At 42.3% G+C, this 21,901-nt stretch overlaps 1 protein-coding gene across 3 annotated transcripts in view; it reads left to right on the top strand.

Annotated features, from left to right (window-relative positions):
- Positions 1–21,901, top strand: part of palm2akap2 (PALM2 and AKAP2 fusion) — an 81,227-nt gene that overhangs the window by 54,404 nt on the left and 4,922 nt on the right. For all 3 annotated transcript variants that reach the window (XM_079660768.1, XM_079660769.1, XM_079660770.1), the window contains exons 10-15: positions 16,727–16,930; positions 17,541–17,903; positions 18,814–18,912; positions 19,014–19,115; positions 19,504–20,923; positions 21,491–21,666. In XM_079660768.1, the coding sequence (XP_079516894.1) occupies positions 16,727–16,930; positions 17,541–17,903; positions 18,814–18,912; positions 19,014–19,115; positions 19,504–20,923; positions 21,491–21,666 (2,364 nt within the window). The remainder of the gene's footprint in view (positions 1–16,726; positions 16,931–17,540; positions 17,904–18,813; positions 18,913–19,013; positions 19,116–19,503; positions 20,924–21,490; positions 21,667–21,901) is intronic.

Here is a 21,901-nt window from a genome sequence, read left to right as displayed (position 1 = left end):
TGAGTGTAAGGCAAGGGAGGGAAAACGTGAGGAAGGGAGGTGGAGGAGGGTGCTGCCAGGAGGAAGTCTGTTCAGCATCACACGGCTCCAAGTGTTGTTGACATTAACTAGCCGATGGCCTCTCAATGGCCGATCTGTTGATGGGCCTCCACTGGCTGACTTCCAGGAAGAGAGTGATACACCGCCTTTTGTTATTGGATGAAGTCCCAAACGTTACAGTTAAATCAGCGCTGTTCACATGGACTCAGTGTCGTTGATGTGGTTGGAGTCTGAGCACACAATGTGGACATGCTGTGTCCTCCCTCAGTTCACATCTAATGAGTGTGTTGTCAGCTGACAATGAGAGGACAACAGGACAGAAAAGAAGAAGGAAAAGAGTCTGGTGTGTTTGTCATTGGGAATCATGTGAGGGGCCCTTGGGCCAGCTATTAGACTGAGCCTTGAAAATGATTTTTCCCAGCATTTAAACAAAGCCGCCTCATGTTTTTGCATGTCTGTAGCTGGGATTGTAAGTAGTTCCTTGAGCTGTGAATGGCACTCTGTGGCTATTTTAGTGTGTCCCACAGGGAATGGATGACAGCTTAAAGTGATCATGGGAGGAACAGAAGTGTCTGTGTGTGTCTACTTAAGTGCTTCTGGTTTATTTGTTCTCATATCTTCGTTGATCATTTTGCAAAAGAAAAGAAGAGGAGGGATGCACGTTCAAAGAAATAAAAGAAGTTTTTAAAAGTTTCAAAGATTATTTTATAGTAGTCTTAGGCTGTTTCAAAGTTTGGATTTATAAAATGAAACGATTTCTCATGCCATATGAAAAGGAAACAACGATGGAGTCCATCTGGGACTTGGATGATTGCTTTGTTTCAGTATTAAATAAGAGTTGGTTATGTTTTTTCCTGATAAGAATACTGAATTGGCATCTTGTTTTGATTTCGTTATGTGCTATATTTTGTCACAGAAGCTACAGTGGGAAAGTCAACTCATCATTAGTCAAAGTCTCAAAGCGATTGTGTAGATGGATTGGTCTCATCCACGCCTGTCGCTATTTTCTTGTTGGAATTTATTGTTACTCCGGCAAAACAAGATAACTTTCTCAATCTTAACTCTGTCTGCAAAGCTTTGATTAGCTTAGCTATTTTTGATTTGGTGCTTCCACCGCAAGGAAACAAGGATTACTGCTGCTATAGAATGTCAAGGATTATGTCACTTTGAAAATGAATAATATTCAGCACCTACCAAGGTCAAAGACGTTTTTTTTGTCATATTCCATCTTCTATCAAAGTATTTCATTCAATGTTTAGTATTTGTATTCCAGAGAGGAAGAGAATAAGGGGATGCAGGAAACACAACAATACATTCCAGCTTTGTGATGGCCCCCATCACACAACCCCCGCCACCCACTATTGTCTGCAACATCCACCGACTATTGTTATACTTTGCAACAGAAGTCAATCGTTTCACACAAAGCCAAGCACAAACCACCTGCTAGCATAAATAGCATGTTACCCAGGCATACAAACACAGACAATGAAAATGCAGGCACAAATACAAAGATTAGGATAAAATGACTTTGAGCAGAGCATTTCCAATTTAAAGAACACGCAAGAAACACTTTGATTAGATTAGCACAGGCTATCTGTAGTTTCGGGAAGTCAAGAGGGACGTTGACCTCTAATGTCAGGACTTCATTTCATAACACAGTGCTGTGTTTGGGTGTTGGAAGTCTCTTTATCACATTCCAGTGTATCAGAGGAATGTCAGATTGCTTCTTGAGCTTCGGGTGGTACAGATGGTGTTAGGAGGGCTTCAGGAAGGCGTAGTCTATTGGAGTGTTGTCATTTCTTAATCCATCAAATACTCGTTGACGCTCAACATCGCCGCATTTTAAGGAAGGGAGGTCAAGAATTTAAGAAATTAGATTTATGGTTGAGGTTGACCCTGATTAGTATATGTCTTAAGGGAAATTACTAACCCTCTCTCAGCTGGATGAAATACACTTAAAGATGTTCATGAAAGGTTGTTTGGAGGAATCAGTTCGTGAAACAGAAGAAGAGAGGGTAGCATGTGTAAACGAGGGGGTATCAATCAGAAGATTTCAACACTTCATCACAAAATAACTCCTGGAATGTGCTAGACGTCACACAATCTGAGGGGAGTTTTCCTCGGAGGTTAGCTAAAGGCTAGTGCTTGGATGTTGGGTGCAGATCAACACGATGTGAGTAACAGTTATAAAGCTGAAGTGGCAAAGGTTAAGCTTTGGATCTGAAATCAATAGAAGATCTTTGCAAGCATGGCAAGAAAAACATGATGTTTTTGTCATTTGTTATTTAATCGTTTTGTTTGATATGCTCTAGCAGGAAGGAGGGAATCAGTTGTGGCGTTTTGTTGATACAGCGGTAACATGTCAACAAGGACTACATTTCATTTAAAGATCATAAATCTTGCTTCAGTTCATGTCGTCCTGACTTTCTGGTTGTGTTTGCTTTCTTAGAATACACACAAAAGAAATCCACTGAGATTGGTGATGACCACAAAATGGTTGCAGTATTTCAGGATTATTCTGTATCCATGATATTCATATTGAAGTCAGAAAATAGCACAGATGGGCAAACATATAATCCAAACAAACTGGGGAATATTGTCAGTCTCAGCCATGTTTGTTGTTACCAGGCTGTTGTCTTCCTGTGTGAATCCTCCTTCCTCCTGCTGTCTAAATAAGGCAAGCGTAATGATGAACTAGTTTCCTGATATAGACGGGTGATTAACCCTCTTCTCCTCTCAGTATGAGTTAGAGCTAGTTAATGCTATAAGCTAACATTAGGAAGAGGTTAAGTCTCTAAGGACAACAGTGTTAAAATATGCCTTAGCCTTTAATGTGCCGCTCAGGCTGGGTCATCTACAGCCTGAGCGGCATGGGATGCTACTTCTTGAGAAAGGTCCATTTGTTACATGAACAATCAACTCGTATCAAGGAAGAGGGCATTGCTAATGACTAACAGTGTCTGGAAGAAATCCTTATAACTTCACCATAATAATAATAATGTATAGTGTTACTAGTGAATGTCTCTTTGTGTTTGACTGGATTATTGAGTTCTCACTTTTCTTTTTTTTATTTAAATTTGGAGCTATTACTATAAATCTTGTTAGCATTAGCTTGAAATGATAATGTGCTGCATATGCTGCAACTAGCTAGCTTGTCTTTTTGGTGTCATAGCTCTTTAAACACAGCTAGCTGCTATGCAGTGGCGGCGCCAGGGGGGCGCTGAAGCACCCCCCAAGGATAGCCATAGCACCCCCGATAAATGTATGTGTGTTCTTTTTTTATGTGTGAAATTCATAATTTGAAAATGATTGATTCGAAAATAATATTCTACAGTACAGTACAAGTAGCCTACTTCTGGGTCTCTGTGTTTCATTCAAGCTCTGCTCTGTGTGTTTGTGTGGCACGAGCCATTTTGTGTGCGTGCACGAGCGAGAGAGAGCGCACACTGGTACCGGAGATCGTTGTGGTTAGCATCTGGTGCTAGCTACGCTAACGGATATAAGGAGCTTTTTCAACAACCAGGTGGAGGGAGAACTCTCTCCTGTCAGACTGAGAGGCTCAGATAACCTCAGCTCAGGTGAAGTAACTAGGACTCTCAGTGTTTAGATAGTTAACTTTAGTCTAAGTTATCTCAGTGGGTCTCAAAACGGTTTGGTCCCGATTAATGTAAATAAGTATTTCTGAGGCACACGTTTATATGATCATTATAGGTATAAAAAAATAAGAGCATAAATGAAAAACAGATACGAAATACTATATGACAGTAAAACAAGAATACAGTTTAAAAGGGTGATTTGTAAAATATCCATAAAGAAATTATCGAGCCTTCATTGTAACAGTCGCGGGTACACTGTGTATGTGCGTGTGGGGAGTGTTGCAGTAGAAAATTCAGCTGTAGCGCCCGGGACATTAATGGGAAACCCTAAATGTTTGAGCACCCTCTATGAAACGTCAAGCTACCCCACAGCACCCCCAAAAGAAAATCTCTGGCGCCGCCACTGCTGCTATGAGTGAGAGTGACTGAGCCGTGATGTAAGCCACCAATCTAATTAAACTCCTCAGTGTATTAAAGGCCATGTTTACTTTAAACTGCTGAGTTAACTGTTTTCAACATAACATCAACAGTTATGGGAGGTGCCCATAGCCACACTAATGTGTGATTGGCTAATGATGGTAATGATGATGCAGATTAAACAACCAAGAGATAAACGCATTGCCAGCAAAAGAGCCTGCAGCACGCATTTGAGAGATGCTTTTGGTAAGGGGACCCAGAAACCAGTATGTGTGAAACTGCAAAAAGCCACTTTATATTCATTATACCAAGTTTATGTGACACTAATGGCCTCTTTTCACCCGAGATAAAATCCACAAGAACGCTTACATGTTAGCCTGCATGGCTTCAGATCTTAATTTCATTCAGACCCTTTGGCCCAATGGCCTTGCTGTGTGGTCTCATCTGAGAATCCTGTGGGACAAAATACCAAAATGGAGCTGCTTCATGCTGGGAAAGGATTACAATGATATGCTCCGTGGCTTTTTCTCCACTCACAAGCTCACATACACACACAGCAACAAGAACGACCACATCCTCTAAAACCTAAAACTCAGCCTTCCTTGTGTCCCTTTCTCCTTATTTCCTGCACAATCATCCTGTGACCTGTGATTCGGATTTTCCATCTGATTCCGTAGAGGCTCATTACTTATTTTCAGTTTCAGTTTTGAGATGACTTACATTATTTTCTGGCTTCGTAAGGAGTAAAGATTCATGAATTCAGGCTACACATGGTGCTTTTGCCTATAAGACTGGAGCCATCAGTCAATGAAGGGCGGTTTATTGAATTGTCATATTCAATGTGTGTCTGTCTGTGTTAGGTGATAAAGAACAAAGGGAATGGTATTTGACAACAAGCGCTGCGCATGCTTGATTAACAGCAGGGGAAAGAGGGAATGTTACATAACCAAGGAAGGGGACTCAATTGTCATTGATGCTATGACAATGCATCCTGAAAAAGTTTTGTCACAAGATTTTCTTTGTCCAACCAAATATGGTTAATCACAGATAACACGACAGAGAAACCTTTTAAGCACAATTGCAGAAGTATTTAATTGTAGATGGGAATTAAAAAATATATTCTAGTGTGGGTGCAAATAGCAAATAAGAGGGTTGCTCGCTGTTTTTAAAATACTATTTTAAATTAAATTCCTTTAAAAACTGAATATTATTACACTGGCTAAACTTAACACTGAAAATAGAAGAGTAACACTTTCTGTATTCAAGTGTGCATCTTTCACTAAACTAAAAATAAGTCAATTGCCTTGTTAACCCATCTTTAAACACACTAAAACCAGCTCGTTACTCCTTTCATTGTAACGATGACCATCTTTTTGATGAAAGAAACCCCTTTATTTACCAAGTAAGACGGCTCCACACATTGTGAGCAGCAGTTCTTGCTCATTGTTTGGAGGCAGAAATTACATTAGCAAAATGGCAAGAATTTGCCAAAAAAAAACAACCAGAGATGTCCTCAGCCAATCAGCAATAGCAGTCGTAGTTTTTTCAAACTGGTCAACCTTAGTTCAAGTGGTCTGTGTAATATCTAACCATGTTACTCCTCATTTAAAATGTCTGGTCCATTTTGTTGATTGTGCACTAATCGAATGAACCAATTCCCCTTCATGGCTGTTTTTTGGTCAGTGAATGACTTGTGGTAAAAAGATTTACATTCACTCATTTTTTTTGATAATAATCAATGTCTTGCTTTGTAGCTGTGTATGATCAGCAGTGTAGTTCAAGGATTTCAGTTTTTTTTTTAATTGTCTTTCTGCATCATAGGGCTGTTCAACCAAATAGCCGGGACCGTTACAGCAGAACAAAATGCCAAAACAAACTCACTTGTGCATAATTATAGTGCATTTATTTTAAATGTGCAACAGCTGGAATGTATTAAGAAACAAAAACGATGGTGAATTTAACATCCGATAATATTGCCGTCATCTTTAAAATGTTGACTCCACTGTTACTGGGTTAGTCCGTCTTAGTTCATCCATTTTATTTCGCTTTAACCAACCATCAGCCAGGAGCTTTCTGGGTAGTGGAATAGCCTTAATATGTTCTAGCTGTAATCTCGAGCAATCTGTTGCCAAATGATGCGTTTTACTTTTAACATGATAAGGAGGACCTTTGCAATGCATAAGGAATGGTCAAACAGAGCTTATCTTGCCACAATGACTGACTCCCTGTCACATAATATGCACACAGTGCACCATTTCACTGGGCAGCCAGCCCTGCAAAGTACAGCTTGTTTTTACTGTCACAGTGTGAATTATTGTTATTATACACACAGTCATGGGCTCCAGTTAGAGAAACAATATTCAGTGTTTGTACTCAGGCCAAGAAATAACTATCTTTAGTGTTACTGCAAACTCTGAAGTTTCCCCTGTGTTGTGTCCTAGTTAGTCCTCGGACTGTTGACCTGGCTCTGCTTCTGGAGAGCGGTTGGTCACACAGTACAGACCGTTCTGGTTAAGAGGAACCCTCTGAGTGAGCATCTAAGTGTGTGTGTGTGTGTGTGTGTGTGTGTGTGTGTGTGTGTGTGTGTGTGTGTGTGTGTGTGTGTGTGTGTGTGTGTGTGTGTGTGTGTGTGTGTGTGTGTGTGTGTGTGTGTGTGTGTGTGTGTGTGTGTGTGTGTGTGTGTGTGTGTGTGTGTGTGTGTGTGTGTGTGTGTGTGTGTGTGTGTGTGTGTGTGTGTGTGTGTGTGTGTGTGTGTGTGTGTGTGTGTGTGTGTGTGTGTGTGTGTGTGTGTGTGTGTGTGTGTGTGTGTGTGTGTGTGTGTGTGTGTGTGTGTGTGGAGCGCAGCATTAGTATTCAGCCTTGAGACTCACTGAAGCGCCTGTAGGGCCCTTTGTTGCCGTTTCTTGAAGGGGTCTTAGGGGGTTTGGGGACGGTTTTGTGTGAGCGGAGTCATGAGGGGCTTGGAAAAGGACACAAATAGCTGCCATCAGTCCAGACATGCAGAGCAGTCCTCTGTAACACTCAAAAGTCAAAAGGCTCCTTAACATGATTTCAGTGTGGTTGTTGTTCCAAGCTCTCTGCCAATCGGTAGGTGGACATCCTTTTTATTTATTTTTTGTTTGCATGATGTCATCAGGGAGCTTCTTAAACAGGGATGGACAATGCTTTATTGAGAATGCACTGCTTGGCTGTGAACCATTTACTTACTCACAAGACCTTGTTTGGGGGTGTGGATGTTGTTTGAATGCTGGCTGCTAACAGCTAGCCACCCATTATGCTGAGCATGCCTTGTATTATATACACAATGCCTTTCTTACGTCTATTTGGTGTTGTCTTGGCTGATTTAGTTTCTCTAAGACTCTTTGCCAAATGTTGACCTCAGTGAACTATTAGTTTGTGATTGTGTCTGTGTTGTCCTGCAGGTGGCCTTTAGTTTGTTGGTTTATTTCCTGTGTTGAGCACTATTTCCATGGATACAAGTTGGTGCAGCTTCCTGGTTTCCTGTTTGGATAACCTGTGCGCCGTGATAGGCTTTTATCCAATCATTTGCTTCCTTTTCTTCGCAGCATCATTTGTTTAAAGTGTCCACCGCCCATCTTTAAATAAATTCTCACTATCTCCGTCACGCAGCAAGACTTGAGTGCTTTTAAAATAGCTGTGTGGATCTTTGAGGGTGTCACTCTTCCTTTCCTTTCTTTCTTTGTGTGAAAGTGGTTCCTTTTTAATAGTATTTTACAATGTGAAAATACACTTGATGATTTACACTTTTCTCCTCAACGCAGAAATCATTATGACCCCTTCTTTCCTATTCTGGAAATGTCAAATGTTTCCTTGATATTCACGACAATCCGGTTATACGCTGGTTTGAAGAGAGAAATATTTTTGTTCGGCTTCTGAACCATGCCTAATTTTAAGATGTGTAGCACTGGTACACCTTCCATTGAAAAAGTTATTTCACAACATTAGAAAAAGTTTTAAAATACCAATGCATGAGGATTTATATTCACCACATTTGTCTTTACTAATTAAACAAGACTTTATCTCAACAACACTAAAGAACTCTCATCCCATGTCAGCATTGTACATTTTGGCTAAAATTGGCTTTTTCATTATTTTAAAAGGAATAATATCTTCTTCTCTCTAAAGGGGACATTTGTGAAGCTTATGACTAAAGTACTACTATTTAAAGTTGAGTAACCAACTGAACTCACCCATCGAATGCTTTACTAAAAGTCTGTGTTTGACTTGCAATGTGAAGTTGGATTATTTCTTTCCCATATTGTATGAACAAATGTATGATTTAAATCGAAACACACAGACTGTTTACCCTGGCTGGAGCAAGCCTACTTACTGAAACAGAAAAAAAACGGATCTACATGTTTTTACTTTACAATATGGTTGTGTGACTTTGGACATGTGTGTTTGTGGCATGCTGCGATTAAAGTGTGTCATTAGTTCTGTCTCTGACCAATCACAATCATCCCCCATGATATGAGACTGCTCTGGGCACTTCTCCTTATTGATTGGATGACCCAGATTGCAATTGCTTGTGGACACGCACATGAACAAACGGCTAAATATACTCCTGTATTTCTCAGTCTCTCATCCGCCTTTCTTTTATCTTCTTACAGAGTCTTTTAATCTTTCACAGCTTGTTCTTTTCTGGACCCTCTAGCCGTTAGCTCTTACTTTATAAACCATCATAATGACCATCACAAGTTTCTCTGTGTGTTACTACCCATGCAGGAGTTATACCCCTCAGTGCAATAATTGGGTTACTGTCCTAATTTTCTGTGACCAATTTCATCATATAGCTCAGTGTTATTTTTAGCCTAGAAACTCACAGAGAAGATTTGTCATTTTAAACAGGCACCTTAAAATAAACCAGGTTGTTAGGAATTTGCGGGAGTGGCACATCACAGATTGAATTTCTTTATTTTGTGTCGATATGTTATCACAGTCAGTTTGTCACAGCTGTCTGGCAGGACGCTCAGCTGTTAATGGGCGCACACTGGCTTTAGCTGCCTTCCTCTGCTGCTACAGAGCAGGAGAACCTCTCTGACCTCTGGTCCCACCCTGCTGCTCTCAACCCACTCCCCTGATTTGAATCAATATTCAATTAAAATAACATTATCTGGGGCTTTAAAGCTTAAATTGAGTCTGATTGTTCAAATAAAAGTAATGTCTTTCAATCCATATTTGAACCTTTAAGAAAATAAATGTTGAAATGTGATTTCATTGAATCCCTGGAATTCAAAGAAGACATTGATTTATTAGCGCTTGTGCTTTCGGTGGTCAGTGTCTGACAAAGTCCCTCCATGTGTACGACACCTGGTTCAGTTTCATGTTGTTGGCGCTAGCTCACCTTTTCACAGCAGTGAGGAGGCACCTAGCTAGAGCAATATGAATGTCCAAGTCAAACACTTCAGTAAAACTGCTTTGACGTATGCTTATTAGCCTTTTATTGCATGAGTCCTTATAGCGCTAATTGCTGGAATGCATTCTGACACCAGTACCTCTCTGATAGCACCGTCCTCCATGATTTAGCAGCCACTGACACAATGTTGCTAATTGCCCTTGTAAATTCGAGGAAAGTGTTTCCAGTGCGTCTTGATGTAGTGCCTGTGAGCAGAGAAAGTGAACCATGACTTGGGTCGGATTGTAGTTTCCACCGGCCTGATCCTATGACCCGACAGGTACACACACACACACACACACACACACACACACACACACACACACACACACACACACACACACACACACACACACACACATACACATACACATACACATACACATACACATACACATACACACACACCAACACAAACCAACTAGAAGGACACTCGGAGAGCGCAGACCGCAAGGCCTTTTACATAATGGACAAAATATTGTGTGGATCTTGGATAGATTTGTCCTTGGCCGATGCTATGTCCTTCATAAAAGTCATGTCTGTAATGTTTCTGTAATCCTGCTTACAGGCAAATAAATCATTGGCAGAAATATTAAAAAACGACTAGCCTAAGAGTGATGTTTTTGGAGTAATTACGCCTTCATTGTGGCCTTCACTTAACCAAAAGCTGTTTTTAGTTTTTATAGCATTAGGCCTTGCAATGACAAGATTGGGTTCCTTACATTAAACAGCATACAGATTTGAAAGGCAGCAGGTTCTTTGTAATATACTTTAATTAAAAGGTGAATACACCGGTACATCACTACAACCCTCAGACTGAGTCAACAGTCCCATAATGACGATGACAGAAGAAAAATCCATTACCTCCCCTATCATGCACCCTCACTTCTCAGTCATCATCTCTTCATCATCGACTCTCTGTCTGCCTTTTACTCTCTCTCTCTCTCTCCCCTCGGATTTTGACTTGAGTTAAAGGGAAAGTGGGCGAGCGACATACGTGTGGGGAAAGACAGCGCCTGGTCTTACACAGGAAGCGAGGAGTGGGGAGCCACAGGGTGGATGTTTTGGGTGTGTGTGTGTGAGGGCCTGCACAGAAGGGGTCTTTGTGGGTGAGGGCATCTGGAGAAACACACACACACACACACACACACACACACACACACACACACACACACACACACACACACACACACACACACACACACACACTTAGCCCATGACATCACAGCTTACCGAGCGGCCGGCAGGAATGTTACTGAGAAAGGAGAGGCTTTGTGGAGGAGAGGAAAGAGACGGGAGGGGAGGAAAAGGAGGAGAAGAAGAGGAGGAAAAGGCTTGGCCAGGGAAAAGTCCGGCACTCCCACTATCTGGAACAGGACAGGCCGGGGCTGGGCTGGAGGGAACAGAGCAGAATAGGAAAACGGATAATAAAATAAGTCACATATATTTATAGTAGAATTACCGTTATAGAGCAAAACGGAAACATTACCAAATGGATTTACAGATATTACTGAGCTAGAGCAGATCAGAAGGTGAGTACCAAACATGTTCAACTCTATTGGGGTTGTGTGAGAGTTTTGTTTCGCTGTTCAAGCTTTGAACTCCTGTATTGACTGATATATTTAGCGCTGTGCTGGGTCAAGATACTCACAAACATGTTGATGTTTATTAGAAAATCATGTGATCTTCAAGAATAGGGCAGATGGTTGAATAGAAATACAAAAAACTACTTTTTATTATGGATTTCATTATTATTTTTTTGCTTGATTTGAGGACTAACAGAACTGGAAAACTCAGAGGAAAAGTGTCAGAATAGATACAAACACACTCAAACAGGCATGTTGTAGTAGATAAAGTATTAATGTAAAAGTTTAGAAATCTGTTGTGGCATAAGTCTTCTTTTATAACATACTGTTGTGAAATCTGACCTGCACACTTTGGCCTGAGGACCCCATTAAGTCTTGTCTTGTGGAATCTGTTGTCAATTTAGCCACGTTCAGTTAGCCACAACTCTTATTCAACACCTCCAAACTGTCTTTAGTGGACTCAGACTCAAATCATGAATAAGTGCCAGATATCACTGCTCTGCCTGGGCTGTTAGGATCTGAGAACACCATGCTTAACCGACAGCAGGCTCCAGTTACCACACAGGATCAAATTCAGCCAGGAAACAGAGCCAGGAACACTGACTGCTCTGGGTCACACAGGTGCTCAGTGTGTGTGTGTGTGTGTGTACTGAGGACATTCATCATCAGGCTTTCGTTTTCACATTTGCCATGTGCTCTGGGCTAGGTACAGCGTGTGTTAATAAAAGACGATGACGTGATATCAAAGGCATAGTTAAAGTGTTTCTGTGATACGTCAAGGATGTGTGTTTACTTCCCGTCAGGGAGTATTCATTTTCTGGTAACCCCCCCCAGTGTCTCAGGCATGCAGCTGTGTGTGTGTGTGTACGTGTGTGTGTGTGTGTGTGTGTGTGTGTGTGTGTGTGTGTGTGTGTGTGTGTGTGTGTGTGTGTGTGTGTGTGTGTGTGTGTGTGTGTGTGTGTGTGTGTGTGTGTGTGTGTGTGTGTGTGTGTGTGTGTGTGTGTGTGTGTGTGTGTGTGTGTGTGTGTGTGTGTGTGTGTGTGTGTGTGTGTGTGTGTGTGTGTGTCACAGTCAAAGTGTTTCCAGATGGTATGGCGACAGGGGGAGAATGAGACAGCGTTTAGACAGAGCATAAGACAGTGATAGTTAGCTGACTCACGATTGTATTACTATACTTTCCGGTGAATTCAGGATTTCCACCTCTTATAATATTAACCCTAACACTCCCGGTTACTCCTGGGTAAATATGTCTTAGCAACCTTATCTCAAGCTTTAAGACCAAACCTAAGCCCTGAAATCATGACTTAATCTAAACTGTGATCTAATCATCCTGCGCTGATCCTTAGAGTCGCTCTGTAATACGAATTTTAACATACTTGAAACTAATTCAAATCTATAAAGCCAAAACCTCAGCCTACATTAGATCCTTGAATTTGGCAAAAATGTAGGACTTTCTTTTGCTTTATATCCTTTTTTGGAAAAAGTCCAAACACAAACATCATGGTTGTGAGGGTGTGGGACTGTTAACACTATATTTCACATGTGTGTAACTGTTGCAGAACATTAATGTTTGTTTAAAGACTAATGGAAACCTGACTGCTGATCCAAGAGTAATAAAACGTTCTTATGGTTTCAGACGTTCAAACAAACCAGGAATAATTTTAGCTTTTTAGTACAGTTACATGATTTATTTCTGTAGTGAAACACACTCAAAGATTGCACTGTTGAACACACACACACACACACACACACACACACACACACACACACACACACACACACACACACACATACACTCACTCTCTTTGCTCCGCTAGGCAGGCTCCCTCATCACAAGTCTCAGAGTCCGAGCTTTGAGGACAGCTAGCTATGCCTGGAATGTCAGCTCACCTCAATGAGAGTCAGAAACACACACATGAATACACACCTCCGATACAGACACTTTAAAGACCACACTGCTGCACAACTACAGTCCAGGGTGTCCGCGGGGTCTTACAAAGTATTAAAAGTTGATAAATCAATTTAGCGAAAATGTAGTTAAAAAGTATTAAACGGCATTCTCCAAGGTATTACATTTTGTAGCTTGTTTTCAATAAGTATATCAATTGTCCAAAGAGGTTGTATTCTACAGTGTGCCTGAATGTAATCATTGCGTAGGTGTGTAGTGTGATTCTGTGTAGTTTATTTATGGCATCCCGTTGGATTTGACATCATCTGAACAGGACATCGCACGCTCACTGCTTGACAGCTCGCGAAGGCCCGTTTACGCCGGTTGTTAAACAACATCGTTATGGGGAAATGCAAGTCTGCGTCCAAATGGTTGGAAGATAAGGAGGAAGGACAATCAATACTGTGTATAGTAAATGTGAGCTAAAGTGTTTCGCCAATGTAACCGGTTAAAACTCAAAGTGGCGATGAGGTCTTAAAATGAATGGAAAGGGTCTTAAAAAAGGTCTTAAAAGGTCTTACATTTGACATCAGGATTCCTGCATATACCTACACACACTCCTTTCATTGTGTGTGTGTAGGAGAATACAATTTCATATGAGACATTCCAGTACTATAGCACTGTTTTCCTGAGGCAGTAACAGGATATCCTCCCGCCTGCTCGACACACACTTTGTGTCTCACACACACACACACACACACACACACACACACACACACACACACACACACACACACACACACACACACACATACATTCCTGCACATGCACACACATACACATCCAGTACACACAATGGGTCAAAGGTAACAAGGCAAAATACTTTGTCAGTGAGAGTGTACATAGAAGTGAGATTTGTTTCTCACATGGTCGCTAATATCATTAAGTAAATAAAAATCATTATATTCTCTCTTTAACACGAGAGCAGAATAATATAGTTTAAACATGTTGTCTTGAGTGGTTCAGTGTCCATGGCGTAATTTATCTTCATAATTTGGCTAAAGAAAGAATTCCCTTTCGCTGAAGTTAAGCGTTGATAGCCTAGCTTTTGGTTCGATGATTGAGACACTTTATTGATGCTCTCTTACTGTAGCAGTGAAATTAGCTAGTTTTTCTCCATCATTCCTTAAATGCCTTTTAGGTTGTTGCTTTTACATATAAGCTTCCCATTAGCCTCAGATTTACTTTGTGTTAAGTGCTAACTAGCAAATGTTAGCATGCTAACACACGGCATGTGATTAACATTGGCTAACATCACCTGCTTGGCAGCATCTTTAGCATTGTCATTGTGAGAATGTTAGCATGTCGATATTAGCATTTAGCTTACAAAGTGCAGCCAAAAAAAACAGCTAGCTTTGCAGTTCTTTATTCAACTCTACTATTTATTTCATATTTCTGTGGCTAGGTTTGTTTCCTTTATACTTTATTTTAATCAAAAGGTGTTTAAATAAATATTCTCCTAGAGTACTATCAATAGATTTAAAATAGAAATGTGTGAAGTACTCCTTTAAGAGAATAAGTTTAGTCAGATGTATATATATCATGCTCTTCATGACACAGTTAAAGCATGTGACTGAGCCAGATGGGTCAACAAAATGCCCTCAGGGAATGTTCTTCTTCATCAATAGAAACAGGAGACACGAGGATGACAGGGAGGACTGGGGTGAAGGAGCACTAAAGACAAGAACATGCTTTCTAAAGGGAGGCGAGGGAGGATACAGTCGGCCATGTGACTTCCTAGACCGCTGATTCTTCATTTAACAATTCTAGAAAGGAAATGAGAGGAAGGAAAAGACGCAAATATCGAGAGAGGTTGCAACGGAGGAGAGGATGAGGACCAAGAAAAAAGGGAGAGAATAGCAGGAGCAGTAGAAAAGGATTGTACAACAATCAAAAATTTAAACTAGCCCTTTAAGTTGATACTGTGTCCTAAACGTGCAACTCGTTTCTGCATAACACATCATGTAGAACAGTAGAAAAGTCCCTGAATATCATCAAGTGGCTGGTAATGCGTTCTCGTCCTTCAGTGTACGAGAGGTTACAAAGTAAAGACTTCCTCCTTATGGCTGTGTGTGCTTCAGCTGAACACTGAGCCAATTCACTGAAGTGGTCCTCAGTAAATCCCAACACACACACTCTCACATGTCACAAAGAAAAGGGTCAACAACCCCTGGTGGAAGTAAACACGTCCTCCGAAGAGAGGTGTGCTCGGCGCAAGGCAGTAAATCAGGAAGCCAAAAGAGTATTTGTTGGTGGCCTCTGTAGAAACAGAAAGCCGGTCAGTATACACAGGAGTGTGTTTCTTGCTAACAGTGGATCTGGAGTGTGTTGGATGGATGGTTCACAAAAACAGAAGGTCGCAGGTTTGAACCCCCCCATGCCGACGTGTCCACCAACGTGTCCTTTTAACCAGACCCTTGACCCCTGTTTGTACATCTCCTCCCTGGTCAGTGAAATTGCAAGTACAGTTGAGAAGTAAATTAATGTGGCAGTAAAGTATAGGTTATAAATGTGGATTAGTTTAAAACATTATAAATGTGTTTTATAGAATCAGAGCTTGGTTTAAAAAAAGAATTCTGAAATAAGCTGATGATTAATGTAACATCACAGTGTTGCATTAGCTGGGCATTTTTTATTTATAAGGGTGTGACATTGTGTTCACTGATGATTCAATAAATGTATTACGTAACCATTAACTGTTTTGGACACCCAGAGAAGTGTTTCCCTTTTCATAAAATAAAGTGCATTTGTCCATAATATGCAATGTTTTGCAATATATTTCATTTCATTTGTGGGGATAGTTTTATTACATTTCTACACCCTATTTCCTGGTCTTGTATCTGCATATCACAATCTGTTCATACAGGCTGTGTGACCAACTCACGAGGGAAATTTGAATACTGGAAGATATATTTCTTCCTCTCATAACGACTACTAATAATGTGGCCTTGAGCCGTGCACCTGGCTGAGGTCGGGAAAATACAGGGAGTGAATATTTGAGGAGAGCAAATGTTAAGTCCTCGTTTGATTAAAGTATCTTTAACGCTGCTGAGCATGGAGTAGCTGCCAACTCCTCTGCCATGGAAACTTCAGACTTAAATGCAGAACTAGTAATATGATAAAGTGTCAAGTGGCATCTGACTCAGATCCTAAAATAAATAATTAATTCTGACACATACTGTTAAGAGAAGCGCATAGTTTCTTCCCCTTATCTGCAATAAAATATCGACGAACATCCTTAACTGTTCTGTTCCTCCAAAAACTGTAAAAACTGTAAAAATGATTAACTGCAATTCCACCTGCCAGTTTGTTAAATAAAGTTTTAGATCAAATGTGAGGCAGGAAGAGTTACAGCGTTGGATGTTTTGGCCAAGTTTCCAGTACATTGATTCATTCACAGACCAGTGAAGGTCTTTGAAAGAGAATACAATATTCTTCAGCACCGTGGAACATTGTATGGTTCTTTTCTGTCATAAAGCAGCAGACTGGGAGTGATGGTGCCCCCAAGTGGCTGGAGCCTGGTCTAACATGACACAGTTATACTGCAATGCAGACAGACAGCCTCATGTGTGTGACATGTGTCTGTTTGAGGTGTGTGCGTTTTTTAGAGATCCCTTCCTGAGAGAAAGTACAGGTTCTCTTGAAATGCTTTTTTCAAGCACTAAATGAAAGTGATCAGTATCTCTGATGCTGCTCGTGTTTGTTGTTTCTTTTGTTTACACAGAAATCGTGGCGGGCAGCCGAGGATGTAAGTGACACAACACCTAGAGAGCGAGCCCTGAAGAGCGTGAGTTTCCAGGAATCGGTCAGCGTCATCACTGACAGCCCTGCAGCCATGGAGCTGGAGAGCCAGCAGATCCAACATGGCTGCCTCAGCAGCCCCAGCAACAAAGCCCATAATGCAGTTCCTGACAGCGAGGGGGTGCAGGTATGCTCATTCTCTGAGGTCAAACTCTCAGTTTTTTGTTTTCTTGATTTGTATTCACCATCTTTAAAATGTATTACCTGTGCCGGTCTATCTTGGTCTGGGTGGTATTTCATTAGATGGTTTTGTCGTTAAAATCTAACTATGCTGTACATATAATTTAGTAAATACCTTAAGCATAAGTCTGAAACTTAACCGCGTTTAATTTTAATTTAGTTTTTTTGTGGCCTTTCCCAAAAATCTAGACCATAACTCCAGATCAGATATGCCTTTGTCAGAGTTTCATAGGACGATGCCAAAATTGCTCTCCCTGATAATTAAGATAAGATGAACGTATTTAGATGACAGAAAAAATACCTGTGGAAGAAGCTGCTTCTCTTGTGTTTTTGTGCCAGTAAAACTTTATGTTCTCCATTTCCTGCCGTTATAAAGATGCAATCACTCCAATGTCCACTAACTGTATGTTTATTATCATCTGCTCTAGTAAAAGTATCATGATATGCTGTATGGTTACATGGCTCATTGTCTCATCTGCATTGTTCACCCTCATGATGATTGTACGAGGAGTTCCAGAACATTACAGAACAACCATAGCAATGTCCTTCGTCTACAGGAGATCCGTTACTTGGACCAGGTTTTAGACGCCGCCTCCGAAAGCCCCACCAACGGAACCTCTTCTCCGTCAGAACACGGCAAGATCATCAGCATCGATGGAAACTCTCCCTCCGTCTGCATGTCAGCCTCCTCCCCCGTCAATCACCATGCAGTGGTGGTGGAGGGTCAGAGAGAAACCACGTTCCTGCACCAAGAGGACTCTGCTGTGAGGACCAACGGCCACGTGCAGGGGGGGGAGACGGGGAGCGGCGGGGCCAAGTTTGAGCTGAGAGCGTTTCAGGAAGAGAAGCGACCCGCGAAGCTCTTCACCCCCGGAGAGGAGCAGCAGGTCAGGGTGGCGAGGAGACGACCCTCAGGGGAGGTAAACTGCTGAGAGATTAGGTATCAGCTGGAACAGATACAACAGACTGACACAGGAGCAAAAACTACACAGCAGTAATGTAAATGTTAATGGAGACCTTGTGTCTAATAATAATAATAATAATAATAATAAGGGCTCATATAAACAATATGTACACAAGAATAAATAAGGATTAGTACTTTTAAAGTCAGGCTTTTTTTGTCAACAAGTCAAAACTGCTTGCTTTGTTATGAGACATTATAAAATGTATGACAGGTGTCAAAATAAATGACTTCTACTCAAAACAATGATTGAAAGTATTAATACTCTTGATCCTCTTCTAAACTGAGTCGTGAATGAAAGTTTATTCCTGACTGAAAGTTGACAAAAAAGGCTTTTTCTCTAAGAAGGTTGAAAGAAAAACACAGGTCTAAAACATTCTAAAAATAGTGTTGAGGTAAAAATAAAGTAGTATTATTATAGATTTGTTTTAGGAGTTATAAGATCTGACCAAAACCACAGCTTATACTGTACAAACCCACCGAGGTCAAACCATAGAAAGAAGACATTGCACCATAGTTTTGAAATGGAAAGGATGTCGTAAGTTAAGACAAGCACATGACGCTAGCAGTGTCAAAAGGTTAGTTGTGGTTCACATTTGAATCAGAGACTGTGATGACCAGCAGAGACGGTTTTTAAACCAACAACTGAAAGATTCAAAATGTTCATCCAATTCACCAACTTTTCATAATTCTCTTTTTAAAACAACTTGCTAAATACACTTTTGGTAATGCATTAACAAACACTTAGTACTTGCATCACCAACCTTTCTCATATCTTTATCAGCTAACGTGGTTCAAAGTTAATGCTTTCCGAAATTGAAATTGAAAGAAAGCTCTTTATGAATATTATCGCTGTCTTCCTTCCTCAGGTGGAGGAGCTGGAGCGAGAGCGTCAAGAGCTGATCAAAGACCAGGCAGTGAAGAAAAACCCCGGCATCGCCAAGCGCTGGTGGAACCCCCCCCAGGAGGTAGCCCCCCATTTCATCTTTTTAGATTTGATTTGACCCCCCTTCACTTTAAGACAAACTGACTGATTGTTTTTTTTGTTTCGATCATTCATTTATTACAGATTCCTTTGGAAAATCAGCTGGACGCAGAGCAGCTCGAGTCTCTCAAGAAATACCAGGAGAGGAAACAGCATAAACAGAGTCCCACTTACACACACACACAGGTAACACACACACACACACACACACACACACACACACACACACACACACACACACACACACACACACACACACACACACACACAGGTAACACACACACACACACACACACACACAGGTAACACACACATACACACAAACACACACACACACACACACACACACACACACACAGGTAACACACACACACACACACACACACACACACACACACACACACACACACACACACACACACACACACACACACACACACAGGTAACACACACACACACACACACACACACACACAGGTAACACACACACACACACATTATTAGCCGATGATTAATTACCAGTATGTTTTGTCTTATTCTCCTCTCTTCACTGTTCCCCCATCTCGATTTGCAGCCCCAGGTTTCAGGACCTCCCACAATGGTGACCTTTGACCCGGATCTGAACAGGAAGGAGGACATCGTGCAGGAGCAGATCAACTTCTCCTCGGCCAGGAAGCAGTTTCTGCTAGGAGACGCTACCAAGAGGGACGTGGCTCCTTACATGTACTCCGCCAAACCCTTTTCCAAATCCACGCCCAGGAGCAGCCAGGGCTTCAGTGACAGTATTGGAGACGCCGGGGATAGTCATGTGACCTGGTCTGATGAAGGATACGGAGCAGAGTTCACCTATGCACGAGCGGTGATGACCATCCTGCCTGACGACGAGGAGGGGAAGAGCCCTTTCCACCCGGGTTTCCACCCCGAGGAGTCTGACTCGGGGTTAGACGAGTTGTCTCTCCGCTCTCAGGACACCACCGTGTTTAGCTCGGGTAATGTTTCCGACAGCGGGGCTTCGCTACCGCCGACCCCTCAGCCCCTCACCCCGGTGTCCCCGCCGACGCCCCAGCCCACCACGCCTGTAAACGGGCAGACCAATGGCAGCCCATCAGAATTCGAGCTGGAGTACCAGGCAGGAGTCCTCGTCCAAAACGCCATCCAGAGCGCCCTGTCAGCTCAGGACGGAGATGATTGGCTGCCCTCCGACTTGAATTCTTCACAGCTCAGCGCCCCAGTGTCTCCATCCTCAGCCTCGACAGGAAGCCCCGTGCCAGTGTCTTCCTCCCCTGCATCCTCTGGTGGAGCTCCTAGTCTCCAGTCACCCATGTCCTCCAGTCCTGCTCCATCCAACCTGTCTCCTCTGCCAGACAGACGTCCAGAAGTAGGGTTTGAGAAGCCTTTAGAGTCAGAACACGCTCTGCAGCAGCTCCAGACGCCTTCTCCCCCTCCCTCTCAGCCCGTCTCCCCCCCGCAGAGACCCAAACATGGAGGCCCAAGGATCAAAATCCAATCCTCTTACGCCAGAGCCCTCGCCTCCTCAGCCCCGGCTCCAGCTCCTGCCTCCACAGCCACAGCTGCCCCAGTGTCCCGGCCGACCCCAGTCTACCGTCCCCCTTCTCCCCCGAGCCCGGAGAAACCGGAGTTCAGCTACTTCAGCAAGTACTCGGAGGCGGCCGAGCTGCGGAGCACAGCGGCCGCAGCGAAAGGCCCCGAGGTGGAGCCGTCCAGTGGGCCGTTCCGCCTGCGCTCCAAGAAGCAGAGGACTCTGTCCATGATTGAGGAGGAGATCCGAGCCGCTCAGCAGAGAGAGGAGGAGCTGAAGAAGCAGAGGGTGGAGCAGCCCGCCGCCAGGGTCCGCCCCGGCAACACGCCTGGCAACGCTCCCAGCAACAATCAGGGTCCCGTGAGGGTGCGGCAAACCAATATCTCCCCAGCAGACAAGATGAAGAGCAACAGCCTGCCAGCTCGACTCACTCTGACAGCGAGGACGGCTCCAGGTGAGTCACTATCAGAAAAAGCAATTGGTAGCTGTTTCAATTATCAATACTTTGTTTTAGTTATTTATGAAGAAAATATTGTTTAGAAATACAAAATATTATCTGATCAAAACCTCTGAAATCAATGGATTAGCTGTGGTAATTGTCGTTTCTCATTAAGATAATATTTTGGGCGTTTTTGTACTTTAAATCCAACAAAAAAATATACTTGAAGATTTTGAATGAGTAATTTATTGATAAAACAAATCAGATAAATCATGTGGTCCATGTATGGGGACTCAGTTCCCAAGCAGAGGACCCAGGTTCGAATCCCGCCTGGAACCATGTACGCATGTCATTCCCCTTTCAACTCTGTCATCTCCAATAAAGGTTAATCTGGCCCAACATTTTTTTTTTTTATAGAAATAGAAATGTTTCTATGCAGCCCTGACTGCATCGCTACACAAAAATGGTGCACTAGAACTACAAAACATTTATTTTCTAAATGTATTACTTCGATCACTCATGCCTTGTGTGATGGTGTTTGTTTTAACAAGCCTGTCTAACTCCATGTTTTTTTCTCTCCAGGAAAGATCGAGAAGGTTCGCCCTGCTCCCCCCGTCTCCCCCTCGCCCTCAGAGGGAGCGCTGTCCGACGCCGGCAGCGAGGACTCCGGAGGACGACCCAAAAACTACATGCAGACGCTAATGGAAGACTACGAAACACACAAAGTGAAGAGGAGGGAGAAAATCGATGACAACAGCGTGAGTATCTAACTGAATAAACCTGTAGGAGTTCTCGTTGAACATCTAATAACAGAATAACACGGGATAACAATGCCATCGTGTATCTCAGGGAGGGACGGTAGCAGAAAGTTGAGTGAAAGTTTGTGTTTCAATGGCATTAGATACTTAAATGTCACCATACCTAAATGCTTTCACACATGCCCTGTTGGCATTAGCTAACGCTGTACAACACCGAAGGGAATTTCCAAGCCAG

This window comes from Notothenia rossii (genome assembly GCF_949606895.1).
Source record: "Notothenia rossii genome assembly, chromosome: 11".
Taxonomy (NCBI): Eukaryota; Metazoa; Chordata; class Actinopteri; order Perciformes; family Nototheniidae; genus Notothenia; species Notothenia rossii.
This window is presented reverse-complemented; position numbering and strand designations above follow the sequence as displayed.